The sequence below is a fragment of the Gymnoscopelus microlampas genome, assembly GCF_963454915.1.
Source record: "Gymnoscopelus microlampas genome assembly, chromosome: 2".
NCBI lineage: Eukaryota > Metazoa > Chordata > Actinopteri > Myctophiformes > Myctophidae > Gymnoscopelus > Gymnoscopelus microlampas.
This window is the reverse complement of record NC_139939.1, coordinates 2,584,201-2,599,200: the sequence shown is the minus strand read 5'-3', so window position 1 is coordinate 2,599,200 and position 15,000 is coordinate 2,584,201. Positions and strand designations below refer to the sequence as shown.

General features: G+C 41.9%; 2 protein-coding genes across 4 annotated transcripts in view; one reads left to right on the top strand and one right to left on the bottom strand.

Annotated features, from left to right (window-relative positions):
- Positions 1-15,000, top strand: part of LOC311037051 (H-2 class II histocompatibility antigen, A-S alpha chain-like) — a 256,812-nt gene that overhangs the window by 47,154 nt on the left and 194,658 nt on the right. The gene's annotated exons all lie outside the window — the stretch shown is intronic.
- Positions 2,075-15,000, bottom strand: part of LOC311036981 (uncharacterized protein) — an 18,457-nt gene continuing 5,531 nt past the window's right edge. The window contains exons 5-13 of one of the 2 annotated variants that reach the window (XM_084045993.1): positions 14,598-14,685; positions 14,030-14,099; positions 10,867-11,024; positions 6,506-6,659; positions 5,954-6,129; positions 5,600-5,777; positions 5,140-5,224; positions 4,584-4,648; positions 2,075-4,162 (exon numbers count right to left, since the gene is read on the bottom strand). In XM_084045993.1, coding sequence (XP_083902119.1) covers positions 2,336-4,162; positions 4,584-4,648; positions 5,140-5,224; positions 5,600-5,777; positions 5,954-6,129; positions 6,506-6,659; positions 10,867-11,024; positions 14,030-14,099; positions 14,598-14,685 — 2,801 coding nt within the window. In that variant the 3' untranslated portion in view covers positions 2,075-2,335. The remainder of the gene's footprint in view (positions 4,163-4,583; positions 4,649-5,139; positions 5,225-5,599; positions 5,778-5,953; positions 6,130-6,505; positions 6,660-10,866; positions 11,025-14,029; positions 14,100-14,597; positions 14,686-15,000) is intronic. The other variant, XM_084045994.1, reaches the window with a different exon arrangement.

Sequence of the window (15,000 nt, the reverse complement as noted above, 5' to 3'; positions counted from 1 at the left end):
CCTGAGGGAAAAAAAAAGGTTGCTCAATTATACATTTCTTAAAGAATCCCCCCCCCCCCCCCCCAATTTAAAGGGATTTTTTTTTTGAATATTTCAAACATTCAAACATTATATATATGTTTATGTCTAATGTTACCGCCACAATATGGATGCTGGGGTTCAAGTGGTTAAAGTAAAACAATATAAATAAATTAAAGGTAGGGTAAGTGATCTTTTTTGTATTTTTAAAAAGGTTAAAGTACTTTATTCTGATAGTAATCATTGCTACAGAGCGTTTGTTCGGTCACAAGGGTCTCTCCAGCTCTCCCACGGCGACACCTAGCGGTCAACAGATGCAAGTGCAATAAAGACTGCAGCCACCTTGAGGTTTTAATAAATAACACAATCAAACCTTTTGATTTGATATGATGATGATGATGATGATGATGAACAACACAACTCAAACCTTTGGAACATAAGGTACATTTACCAAAAAAAGGTGGGGGCGGGGGGCAGAGGATACTACTAACAAGACAATCAAGGAGTCAAAATATGCACACTTGCTTTTTGAGGACAGGAATTCAAGTTTGTCTTGAAAGGCCTGGTGGCAAGACGACTGAAGGTGAGACCTTGAAGGTCTGAAGCTTGGCGGTTTGAATCTGGGTCCTGGTGACTCTTATTGTTTTGGTCTTTGTAAGGCACGGAGCAGGAAGCCAACCCCCAAAACATGTTATTGTAGGTCAAACTTGCTTAATAGGCTCTATGCACAGCAGCCATATTGTAAGACATTCACAGGTGTTATCAATGATACTAATGAAGGCTCTGTTCCATTCTGGTCAGACGGACTCAGGGTGCTGATATTGTGCATGTTGGCTCACTGGAAACACTCCCAAGGAAACACTCACGGGTATGTAACTCTGAGAGTACTCCATTTGTACACTCTCAGAGTTATGGGGGTTGTGGAAATCTGAAATTCAAAAATCTGAGAACTACTGCGCTGCACTAAATGGAACAGAGCATTCATTATCCTCCCCACTTTTGGGATGAAGAAAAAAGAAAAGAAAAAACCTCCGACATCTACACTTCATAGAGTACATTGTTTTGTACCGAATTAACCAAATGAAAGTAGTAAAAAAATTAAAAAAAAGTTACAAGCCCGGAAACCCCCCCCCCCAAAAAACAACAACAACAACAACAACATATGTGCATGCGTTCCCTTCGGTTCTAAAATGCCCTCTGCGTCCATGTACCTGAAAGCACCCCTATACCCCCTTACACCACCATATCACCCCTATTTCCACCCCATTACACAGCAAGCAGCTACCACCTCAAAGCCCCCCAATACCTACCCACCCAGCCACCCATCAGCTTTCAGTAATAACATGATTTATATCCACTATAACGCTACTCCTGAACACGAAATTTAGATAACAATTTGCAATTGGTCTAACTACTAAATGTACGTGTCTAGTGGTGATATGTTGATTCATGTGAAATACATTAATTGATTGAATTAAATCATTTGCTGTTCACTTCAGAAATACCTCCACAGAACTATCCATGTTTTCTTTCGAGTCTGGTGTTCCACCATCTTTAGACTTTCCTGTGATTTCTGAATTCACTTAAGAAGAAATTTAAGAAGACAACTTACAAAGGTATTGGTGAATGAGGCCTATAGTCCCCAGCCCTTACCTGCCGTCCCTTCCGGCTTTGCAAATTCCATCATGGCCATACTGTGCTATACACATACATGCAATATTAAACCTGATTTGTACTCGCATCGTGTCTCTCGCTGAGGATAGACGATTTAAAAATCCACCAAGAGTTGCGCTGTGACACGCAGTGGGTTTATAGGTCAGCTGTGTTTGGTGCAAGACACTGGTATAAATCAGCATCAAACTGTGACCGTTAGTTGACCGAGCATTGTGTCGAGGACATCCCTAGCTAAAATCAGTGCTTTACATTATGGCCGGCAAATGTAGAATTTGGCTGGTGAATTAGAACCGGAAACCTTGAGTCACAGACACACCCACGCACGCACGCACAGGAAAAAGTTCAGGAGAATATAAATGACAAACAATTACACAAGTAAAAGTAGAGCCTGCTCTGATTTAATCAAAACAAACATATTATTCCAGTTCATGTTTTAAAATTGAAACATTTTTCAAATCCTTGTGCCCTAAGGTTAGTTAGCACTGTGTTGGAAGTGTCCTTGAGCCAGGCATTGCAACTGTCATTTACTTTGAAGTTGCTCCGGATGAATGTGTCATTACAAAAAGATAACCGTTAAATATACTATAATTATCCAAGGAGCAGGAAGTTCCTGGATACTGAAGGTAAGCACGTCAGTACAGTTTCACATCAACCCGAGATGTTTAGAGAGGCATGAGTCCATATCACAGAGAATCAATAGCATGCTTGAACTCGCAGCAGTTCCTTTGTTCTTCACTATATCGATGACAAAACGTGCCTTTTCATTCTTCACCTGCATTCCAGAGGCCATCTCCAGCTCGCAGTCGGTTATCACCCTCACCTCTAAAAGTTTGTCCAGGAGACTGTTGAGAACGGGAAGTGAAACGCTCTCAATGAAGCTGCTCCTCACAGACAACATTCTCTCTTGCACTTCAAGGCTCAGCGTGCGCTGAACTTGTTCTTTTTTAAAAACAGGACCTGAAAGCTTCACGCAGGCTTTCCATGGACAGTCGGAGGTGCCACTGTTGCTTAAAAGCAGCATAACACGCTTAAACTTTCCCTCTAACATCACTTCAAATGTCACGATGTAATTCCGATAGGATTCATAAACTTCAAATGCTGCGCTATCTGGCTCAATCATAATGGAATCCTGTTGAGGGGAAGTGGAGAGGGTATATTCTTGATTTGGGATTAGTTTACAGGGAGGCTTTTCGATGTAAATCTCCTCTCCATTTATCTCCCTCCTTGCGTTTATCACTTCACGCATCACAACGTTCTGAGGGAGCAGCAGCACCTTCAGGGTTGAATCATCATCGCCGTTTGGCGGAGTATAAAACAGTGACACGTTTGTCCGGATAGGATTGGGGCTGTCCTCATCATTGAGGACCCCATACAGAGAAAACCCGTTTACATTTATGATGACATGCGTTTCCGTGATCACATGAGGGTTGATAAGCTCAACGCCATCGTCCATCACATGGAGAACTACCAAGAATTTGCCTCCACCCGCAGAGAGGATCTCACAATGCGCAAGGTGCAACTGACACACGGACCCCTGGAGGCATTTGATGTCAAACAGTGGTCCTGCGGGCCTCTTGCCAAGCTGGGCTAGAAGCCTTCCGTTCCAAGGGACTGTCCCGTAAGTCACATCTCCCTCTGCCTCCATCTTAAACACCAGGCCGGTCACGCTGCATTGGAACAGTCCTGCGTGGGTGCAGTGGAAGCGGTAGAGTTCCTTGTTTTCTACAACTATGATATCAGGTGTAATTAAGTGTGTTTTGTCCACTAGTATGACATTGTTTAAGCTGTGGGACCGCTTTGCTCTGAAACTTGCCTTGTTCTCTATGCATGGAATTTGGCTCAGTGAGGGTAAGCTGTGAGAACGAGACAGGGAGCTGGATTTGCCCGTCCTACAACAATCTTGGAGCTCCAGTGAGGGATTCATAGAGAACAGTGACACTGTAACAGGATGGTCTGTGGTTGATACATCACAGGTCGTGTCACTTGACATTTGTTCTGGGGAATGTTGGGAGGACTGTTGTGATACGGATGAGTGAAAGATCATGGGGGATACTATAGCAGCATCTTGGGAAAAGGGAGTATGAGAATCCTCTAACTCTATTTCTTTTCTTATCTTTCTAGGAAAATCGAGCACTGGTTCAGATAGCGATCTACATAAAGGAACTACAGCTCCCATGAAGACGGGGCGGGAGGGGAGGTACGTCATCTCTTTGGCCTGGTCATGTTTTAACATTTTGGGTTGCTGCTGTTCTCTATTAGCTTGAGAATTTGAGGAGAAAGTTGAAGAGAAAAGTGGATCAGACTCCTTCAACTCTACTTCCCTTCTCTTTCTCTCTAGCTGATAAGAAATTATTTTATACCCCAAAGCATCATAACCTTGAAAACTCTCGCATCTTTTGTCTTTTTCTTCATTCAACTCTTTCTTCTCATCTGGAGTGTCTCCCATCTGGCAGGTAAGATGGACAGGAACCTAAAAATAGAGAACAGAGACAAAAATCTAATCATAGCTATTGAATAAACATAAACATTAACCAAATACAAATGTAGCTACAGCTCTTAAAAATGTTGATTGACTCCGTTTTTGGACTATGGAAAATGTATGCATCTTGATCAAATTACTCCAGAAATAATATTGATTTGTGTGAGGTTGGGTCTACTTTGGTGTAACTAAATGTGTGTTTTGAAGAAAACACAAAATGACACACACACACACACACACACACACACACACACACACACACACACACACACACACACACACACACACACACACACACACACACACACAGACGGGAGAGAGCGAAAACAGGCCTTCGTCAAAAAATCTAAACCAATCTATTCTGCAAAACACACGCATCAGTCAAAGTACAGTGTGCAGCGTTAAGGCTCACCGTTCTGTGCTGCGGGTAGTAATACCTGTAGGACAACCACCGATCAGGGGAGGCGTGAAGACCTTCTGTCAAGTGAAGGATCCAAGGGAGGAGCCCCCCACGTGAGGTGAGAGGGATAACCGCCCATGGCAGATGAAAGAAAATGAAAGCCACTTATGAGACATGTCAAATTATTGTGACAACTTCATTCAACTGTGATGTGCCATTCAGCAGCGAGGTGCTGTGGCGTGTTTGGAAAAGGGCCCCAGTCTGAGCTGACTTATGGCCGTTCATGCATACAATTACGCATACGGTTAAGATTCCGATCTCCACACAATGTGTAATCTCTTTTAAAGGTTTAAAAAATGTTCAACAATAGCGCAAATAGCCAAGCTACAAGCTCACAGCTTTTTTTTTGCACATCACAGTCGTATGATGTATGAAATACGGCTTAAGTGGATTTAACCCGGCAATCAAACAATATTCAGTATCATCCATTACGTATTTGAACATTTCAGATCTCTATTACTGAGATCCCACATACTAACTAGGGATCGGGTCTGGAAGGTATACTGACCTGGTGGTATGTAGGAGGTGGGGTAGGAGGCGGGGTAGGAGTACCCGGCGCTTTTGAAGTCCTCTCCTGTGGCCGATGCATGCCCCTGCATCACATACAACAAGAGCGAGAGTGAGTTATAGGCCCAAAACTGACCACTACATTTTAAATAAGCCATGTTTATGTTGAGGCGTTCATACGTATGACTGACTTCTTTTTGAAAAAATATTCTTGGTGTGCTGATCTGTCCAGCAGTTTATGAGATCAACCACGGACACACACACGCACACGCACACACACACACACACACACACACACACACACACACACACACACACACACACACACACACACACACACACACACACACACACACACACACACAAAAATGCTCTTCTAGAAGGCCCCTCTATGCCACACCTTAATAAGTCAACGTCAACATTTGTTTACAAGTGCAAGTCTTGAGTCCAGATTTGCTCACCTCTCCTAAATAGGATCTTTCCAAGCCCTTCATCATATATAATTCCTGGGACTGATCTATGTACTTGTTCTGTGCTGTCAGCATGGCAGAAGTGGTGCTGGCAGCAGAGGCTGAGGGGGGCTGTGGAAGGGAACCCTGGAAGAACCCTGAAGGGGTACCAGTTACCCCTCCAGAGTAACTGGTACAAAAGACAGAACCGGGGGGGTAAGGAAGCATTATATTGACACAATCAATATAACCTGGCAAACTTCAAAGAGCCATTGTCAATGCATATTTGATGGACTGTTCAAGGAACCATCTCACAAAGCACCCATCCAGTTGTGAGCTCACAGTTTAGACTCTAGAGACACTTACTTGCCAACAGGGTAGTTGGGTTGCTCATATGTACCCTGTTGCATATAGTCCTGGTTGAAGTTGTCTTTACTGGGGAACTGCTGCTGTGGACCAGGGAAGTCAGGGGAATTCATTCTTGGGTTTCCTGCAGTCTCTCTCAAAGGATCTCCGCTGTTGGCCATGGGATCCCCCAGCAACTATAGAAGATATAGATACATAGGTTTTACATGGATACATGCCTTTAAATTCCACATAAACCTTCTAGATACATACAAGACAAGGCCAAGCTATTTTCAGTTTACAAAAGAAAAGAAAATATAAGAAAAGAAGGAAATTACAACCCATGGGTTGAAATACAATACATTAATATAGGTTTACATTTTTTATTCTTATTCTAGTCACATTCATAAACATACACTACAGTAAAGGTCACACCATTATAGGCAATGGAATTCTTTAAAATACATAGGATGCTACACTTATAACTATATAGAGAATCCCTACACTGATATTAATCACATCACAATATCCCCCAATGATGCACCATGATGTAGTTATGCATCTTGTTCCTACCGTTCCATATCGATCCATGCCTTTGTTCTCTGCTTTTTGCTGGGCAGCCAGAGAGGCAGTGGTGGTGCTGACCGACTGGGTGAAGTCTGGGGCAGGATGGGAGTGGGGAGGCATGTCCATCCCACTAGGCCCAGCATTTTGTACTCTAGAGGAACTGGTACCAAGACAGAACCGACAGAAGGAAGCATTATTATTATTATATTACTAGAAAGTACTGTTCCTGAAGAAAGTGTGGGGTCGATAAGAATGTTGATAGTATTAAGTACTACTAGTTTTATAAGTGTTAAAGGTATTATTACACAGGTGTGCATTAATACCTTTAACAATACTAATACTTTAGTATTAGTAGTGTTAACAGTTTTAAATAGTTAAAGTATTAATAGTGTTTAACATGTTAAAGTATTTAAAGGTGATAAAGTATTAGTAGTGTTACAGGTTTAATGTTCTAAAAGTTGTAAAGGTTTAAGGTTCTAAAGGTTTTAAAGGTGTTACAGGTTTTAAAGGTTTAAAGGTGTTAACTGTTTTAAAGGTGTTTAAGGTAAGGTTCTAAAGGTGTTGAGGGTTTAAAAGGTTTAAAAGATGTTAAAGATGTAAAGTATTAGTAATGTTAAAAGTGTTGATAGTGTTCACAGTATTGAGCAGTGTTAAACATAGTTTTTAGGGTAAAACAGTGGTTGCTAGTCTAATAGGTAGTTTCTAGGGTATTATAGGCAGTTGGTAGGGTCTGATAGGCCATTGCCAGGGTAAAACAGTGGTTGCTAGAGTCTAACAGGCGGTTCTTAGGGTCTAATAGGTGGTTGCTAGGGTCTAATAGGCGGTTCATAGGGTCTAATAGGTGGTTGCTAGGGTATAATGGGTGGTTGTTATGGTAAAACAGTGGTAACTAGGGTCTAATAAGTGGTTGCTAAGGTCTAATATGCAGTTTCTATATGTATTTCCCAATTCAAATGAATGGGATTTCTTTAGCAATTAAAGGTTAAATAAAAGTGCTAATTATTTCAAACATTCAAATGGTAGCTGACATGTCCTAGAGGCGGTTGCTGGGGTCCAATAGGTGGTTGCTAGGGTATAAAATGTGGTTGCTAGGGTCTAATAGGCGGTTATTGGGGTAAAACTGTGGTTGTTAGGGTCTGATAGCCAGTTGCTAGGGTCAAATAGGCGGTTGCTAGGGTCTAATAACTGGTTGCTAGGGTAAAACAGGAGGTTGCTTTGGTCTTGTAAGTGGTTGCTAGGGTCTAATATGTAGTTGCTAAGGTCTAATATGCAGTTGCTAGAGTCTACAGTTGCTAGAGTAAAACAGGTGGTTACTAGGGTAAAACGGTGGTTGCTAGGGTCTAATAGTGTCTAATAAGCAGTTGCTAGGCTCCACAGTAGCTAAATGACATATCTACATTCAATTGAATGGGAGTTTTTGCAATTAAAAGTTAAATATCTTTAAAAGTACAAATGTTTTCAAAAACTTCAAATGGTAGCCAATATGTCCTAAGTAGGCTGAACGTTGTATTGCAACGGAGTTTGTAGTTAAAAGTATCGCTAAGGCGATCACCTTAGCGATCCCACAAATAGTGAAGATAACAATAGTGTGATCACCTTAACAATCCCACAATTAGTGTGATCGCCTTAGCGATCCCACAAATCTAACCTGACTTCGATTAACCCTTCTGAATAAATATTTGATGTACTGTATACTGCTCAAAGCTCTGTCTCACAAAAGCACCCATCCCAGTGTGAGCCCACCAGACACTTACAACCCAGTTATGGGATCTAGAAGAGAGAAACGCTGGAGCAGCACAGACAGTTTAAGCCTTTCATTATTTAGATGCAAGTACAAAAAGTGACTGAGGTTTTGGTCTTACGAACTTCCTCAGAGTCATTGTTACATCCGAGGGTTATTTTCTTTATGTGTATAATATTATTGTAGTACTATAAATGGCAGTTCCACTGACTCCTGCTTATCAGCTCAGGGCCTATGTGGATGTGGGAGGAGACCTGGCTGAGGAGGAGGTGACATCCATCAGATCATGGACCAATCAAGAGGACGCCTGTCATTATAACATAGCTGTCAACAGCTGTGCACATTGGCAGTGTGTAACATGCGATCAGTGCGGTTACATGCTGTCCTACTGAAAGTATCAAAAGTCAATACTCTGGGGGACTAAAAGTTTGGCACCCCCTCAGTATTAGGTATAAACCTGTGAGTGGCACCCTGCTGTGAATGAACTTGCTTAAGTAGCATTGAGTAAAAGATAAGTGTTAAAAGTACTTCTGCATACAACTCTGTTGTGTTTTGTGTTGGACATCAGTGCCTGTTTATTGTACCTGTATTGTTCTTCAGTTTAGATTAGGGAAATTAGCTTAGATTAGGGATTTGATGTACTTTTGATTTAATAGAGATTAGGTTAGATAGGGGTTAAAAAGATTAGGTAAGCATCTTATATTTATTTGTTGATTTATTGCACGGTGGTCCCTTTATGAAGTTTATATAATTTAAAGTTAAGTGTTACGTATTTGTTTGTTTAATTTTGTGTCACTCTGTCAACAAACAACCATAAAAAATCAGAATCAATAAAGCTCATTTCACTCACCAACGTTATGTCGCAATCCTTCACTCCTAGACTAAAGGGATTGTAACAGTCATACAGAGCAACGTCCATCGGGAGGCATGTATATACAAAGGTAGGCGAGGGCTGTGCTCTCAATAAGCCATTGGTAAATAAACAAAAAGAATGGCCAAGAAATAACTAACTTATTATTATTATTTTTGTATGTACACTGTTTTGATCTTATTTTTGATGGCATTAAATGGATACACTATATTGTACATGTTTTGTTAATGTCAAATAGTCCATATATCCAGAGCCAACCCTATGCTAATCAGCGCTGATTGTTGCATCCTTGAGACTGGGACGTGTAGTACTAGGTATTTACTATGCAACAGAGAGACATTTACCATTGGCTTATCGAGAGCTCAGCCCTCGCCTACCTCTGTATTTAAATGCCTCCCTAGCTGCAGTGTGTGGCTCTGATTAAGGTCGTAAGTCAATTTTTGTACTTGCATCTAAATAATAAAAGGCTTAAAACTGTCCGTGCAGCTCCAGCATTGATCTCTTCTGCATCTGTTGTCCCTGCCTCTGTGACGCACCTGACTGGCCGTTTTTTTTTTCGTTTTTTGCCCGCATATATGCCCGTCTGCATGCAGCTCCGGGTGAAGACTGGGGGAGGACAGGAGTGGGGAGGCATGCTGGTACAAAGACAGAATTGGGGGTTAAGCAGTGATTTGAGCTGTGGATTTTTGAGCTAGGGGGGGCTCTATTTTCTGACGTCACGTGCACGCGTACGTGCACGCATGTGCACATAGCCGATCAGCTCAGTTCAGTTGAAATACTGTATTCAACATGTGATTTTTAATGTAATTATATCTCTTATTATTTAGTTGCATTGTTAATTTGTTGTTTTTATTTTTGTTTCAATTAATCAATTATTTTATTTTCCTTTTAGATATATCGATATCGCGATATATCGCGATACTTCCTCCCGCGATAAATAATCTATATACTCCCGACAAATACGTCAAAAACGTTTTTTTTTTACTCTGTATTTGTGTGATGAAGGTTTTGAACTGTTTGGTGCTATTTTATGTGTTTATGAATTGAATACAAGGACTATCATGATATATCGTTGGTGAAATCTCATGCAATATATCGTGATATCGCAATATATCGAATATCGTGATATTATTGTTATCGAGGGCCTATCGCCACAGATATCGTATCGTGAGATACCCATATCGTCCCACCCCTACTTGAGAGGCTATTGTTCTAATCTAAGGTGTTAAAGACCGCCGTTGACGGTGCGTGCTCGCGTGTGCATGTGGAGCACGCGCGAGCCCCCAGCCCCCATAGCACCAGAGCTAAGGGGTCGCCGACCCCCTGCGCACCCCCTACAGCTCATCCCTAGGGTTAAGGAAGCATTATATTAACACATCGAGTGCCAAACACGGTCTGAACCGTGTTTTCACAGAGTAGCGCTTCGGTGCTGAACACGGTCTGAACCGTGTTTTCAGTCTTTTTGTTTTGAAACATGTCTCCCTATCCGCTTCTGTTCTATCTCCTTCTCTAAAACCCCTACAACTTCGAAACCTTTTACGCTGGGGAAAACGACTCATTTAGTATGCACGATTGCTCCGCCATTGTGACCCGCGGTAAAGATGTTATCGTTCCAGGAGTTAGCCAGGACCATCGTGCAAAATGCACGCATGCTTTGTTTCACATGGATTTCTCGTCGTGGAGTCTACAGCTTAAACAGGCACCGAATGTGTTAATATAACCTGTCGATCAGACTTCAATGTGCCTGACACTTACTTTGGTTTACGTTGATACTCATATACATGGGAGAGGTAGTCTGGCAGCTGTATGGAGCCCTGGTAGAAGATTTCTTCACTGGGGAACTGCTGTGTCATTTCTGTGTTTTCCCCAGGGTTCATAGGATCACTGCTCTTGTCCATGGGATTCCCCGGCACCTATAGAAGATATAGATACCGGTACATAGATTTCATGTGGATAAGTGCCTTTAAAATCAACACAAATATAACCTTCCGTATACAAGGCCAAGCTATTTGCAGTTTACACAAAAAGAAAGAAAATAAAACAACAACAACGCATAGATTGAAATACAGCATAAAAAAAGGGAAAAACATTAAGGTATTTAGAGTAACCTGCATACACATACATACAGTAACGGTAGCAGCATTATAGGCAGTGCAATTATTGTCCTTCAGGGATGACATGACATGTTTAAAAAAAAAACACAGGATGCCACACTTTCCTTATAGGCTATGCAATATAATATAATAATATAGCTGCAAGCAGCGATAATACGGGGCCAGTGAGAGAGAGACAGACAGACATGGAAACTGGAGAGAGAGAGAGAGAGAGAGAGAGAGATGGAAACTGGAGAGAGAGAGAGAGAGAGAGAGAGAGAGAGAGAGAGCCATGGAAACGGAATAGATTGAAGAGAGACATGGAAACGGAATAGATTGATGAGAGAGAGAGAGATGGAAACAGAATGGATAGATTGGACATCTCAACCTATTGCCATTAACAGGAATCGAACTCTCAACCTTCGGACTAGGATAAGGATAATTCCTTTTAACAGGTCGTTCATGAAAGTCCTTGTGGTCTTGTTTCCAATGAGAACCTGTGAGCAATTAGGGGTTAAGAGTCTTGCTCAGGGACAAATTTCATTTCATCGACGCATATGCTGGGATGGCCTGGAATCGAACCTGGGGCAACCAGGGCCTCTGGTTTCCTAGGCGTGCTCACTAACCACCCAGCTATGGCCGCCCCATGATAGGCTAATAGGCTGCAACACTACCTATAGTGCTATAGCTTTGTCCAGGCTGATGTTGTCTGTTGAAGATCATAAACTCTTGCCTTCTGTCATGAACCAAGCCAACATAAAGATCACTCGTTCACAAACCATTTACCAATAGAGAAATTGTATGTCTCCTCGCTACCGAAAACAGTGAAAGCAGCCGATCTACAAGCTCAGAAACACGTTGCTATCTGAAAAGTTTTGAGATTGTAGATCAGCTATTTTCAGAATGAAGCATGTCATACATTGAGAAATCATACTCTCAAATAAGCATTTCAGGTTATCTTTACCATTTGCACATGTATTCATTGATACAGTCATGTTGTTTGCAATTCAACTTAAATTAAGTCTGCATCAAGTGAGGCTTGAACTGTCGACCTTGAGATTGTGAGGCACTCATTTAAGGGAGACGCCATTGGACCAACAGACAAGGAACTATGAAAAAGGAGATTACACAGATGATACAGTTTCACGCAAATAGCTGAAAAATCCTGGGTTTAAGTGTTTTTCAAACTGCTCAAAATTGCGGACAATCTACGGGCGGAGCTTACTGGTCAAAGCGATAGATGTGTTCCTCATGAGTCAAGGCACATGTGTAAGCAAGTTTCACGACTTTCGGCCAAACGAGGCATGACTTATGCCTGTTTAAAGTCTGCCTTTTCAAAAAATTGCTATAGCGCCCCCTTTTGGCCAATTGGAGTAAGATTGGTTTCAGTGATATTTGGAATGACCCTGTACATTTCTGCAAAGTTTCAAAGAAATGTGAGTCTGCATGTATGTTTTAGGCACAGATGAATAATTTTCATAAAACTGTAATAGTTAAAATCTATCTCCTCCTGGGATTTTTGAGCAATCTGCACGAAACGTTTAACACTTGAACTTTGGACCTCTGCCTACAAAAATTTCTAACGGATTTTCCATAAGTGAAAAAATGCAGAAGTTATGAGCCAATGGCTGTTTTTCATATAATTCAAAATGGTGGGCGATCTAAAGGTCAGAGGTCAAAAGTCAGACCACGAAAGTTGTCGGGCATGAAGAGACGCATGTGTGTATCGAAGTTTCATGGTTGTAGGTCAAACAGGGCATGAGTTGTACCTGTTCAAAGTTGGCACTTTCAATTGAGTGCTATAGCGCCACCCTTTGACGAATGAGTGTGAGAATTATTTCTTGGTAGTTTTTCATGAGCATCTACCATATGGCCGAGTTTCGTAAAAAGCGTATGCACGGTTAAGCCAGAACTGGCAAAAACAAGTATTTTTCAAACTGCTCAAAATTGCGGAAAATCTAAGGGCGGAGCTTAATGGTCAAATCGATACGTGTGTTCCTCATGAGTCAAGGCACATGTGTAAGCAAGTTTCACGACTTTCGGCCAAACGAGGCATGACTTATGCCTGTTTAAAGTCTGCCTTTTCAAAAAATTGCTATAGCGCCCCCTTTTGGCCAATTGGAGTAAGATTGGTTTCAGTGATATTTGGAATGACCCTGTACATTTCTGCAAAGTTTCAAAGAAATGTGAGTCTGCATGTATGTTTTAGGCACAGATGAATACTTTTCATAAAACTGTAATAGTTAAAATCTATCTCCTCCTGGGATTTTTGAGCAATCTGCACGAAACGTTTCACACTTGAACTTTGGACCTCTGCCTACAAAAAATTCCAACGGATTTTCCATAAGTGAAAAAATGCAGAAGTTAGGAGCCAATGACTGTTTTTCATATAATTCAAAATGGTGGGAGATCTAAAGGTCAGAGGTCAAAAGTCAGAGGGTGAAAGTTGTTCAGCATGAGGAGACGCATATGTGTATCCAAGTTTCATGGCTGTAGGTCAAACAGGGCATGAGTTGTACCTGTTCGAAGTTGGCATTTTCAATTGAGTGCTATAGCGCCACCTTTTGACGAAAGATTGTGAGAATTATTTTTTGATCGTTTTTCATGACCATCTACCATATGGCCGAGTTTCGTAAAAAGCGACTGCACGGTTCAGCCAGAACTGCGAAAAGTGGCAGAAGAAGAAGAAGAAGTGACAGAATACTGCCAATAACAATACGGTTCCAGAGCAGAGCTCTGGCCCCGTAATAATGTAATGTAATGTAATGTAATGTAATGTAATGTAATGTAATGTAATATAATATAGTTCTGCATCTTGCTCCTACCGGTCCATATAGATCCATGTCGTCCTCTGCTGAGACGTCTGAGGTGATTGTAGCACAGGGGGCGGGATAACTGGTTCAAAGACAGAGGCAGCATTATATTAATAGCCTGGCAAAAGGACTTCAATGAGCCCTTATCAATCAATGGATAGTTTATGTACTGTTCAAGGCTTCTGCTCACAAACGCTCGCCCTACGTTTACCAGGCTATATAGCCGGTTATTCTGGCAGTCTGTCTGGCCACAGTGGTCCATAAGGATTCGCACGCGCGCACACACACACACACTGAGTGGCAGCGGTGGCCTAGTGGTTAGAGGGGCGGCCTTGATACCGGAAGGTCCCTAGTTCGATTCCCCAATTCATCACATCAATCATGAATCACCGCTGAATAGCCCTTGAGCAAGGCTTCCATGCAGGGTCCGGCTGGAAACAAGCTTCGTGCTTAGTCCGACACCCTGGGTAAACAACAAACTTTGCTTTGCTTTGCTTTACACACACACACACACACACACACACACACACACACACACACACACACACACACACACACACACACACACACACACACACACCTGTATGAGGCGCCGGGCTGCATGGAGCTCATGGGTGGCTCATGGTGGCAGAGGCGTTCCAGCTCCTCACACCAGGAGGCCACCAGAGCTGCAGGAAGAGGATAGATAGATGGAGAGAAAGAGGGGACGTTGACAGCGTATCAATAGAGTACAGAAGTCCTGATGTCACTCGTTCAGTCCCCTGGGTCGTAAAGTCATTTCCCTATGGAATAATAACATTGGGTCATCATAGAATTGTCTCATATAATAATTGTGGTCCAAAAATAAACAAACTGTCTCGGTGATATTGTCAGGGAGGTGGATCTGTATCGTTTATGATAGTCAGTCACTCATATTTGATACAGTCTGTTTCTGGAGAAGATTTTACTAATTCGGCGTAAGTAACATTAGCGTTTTCTCACCG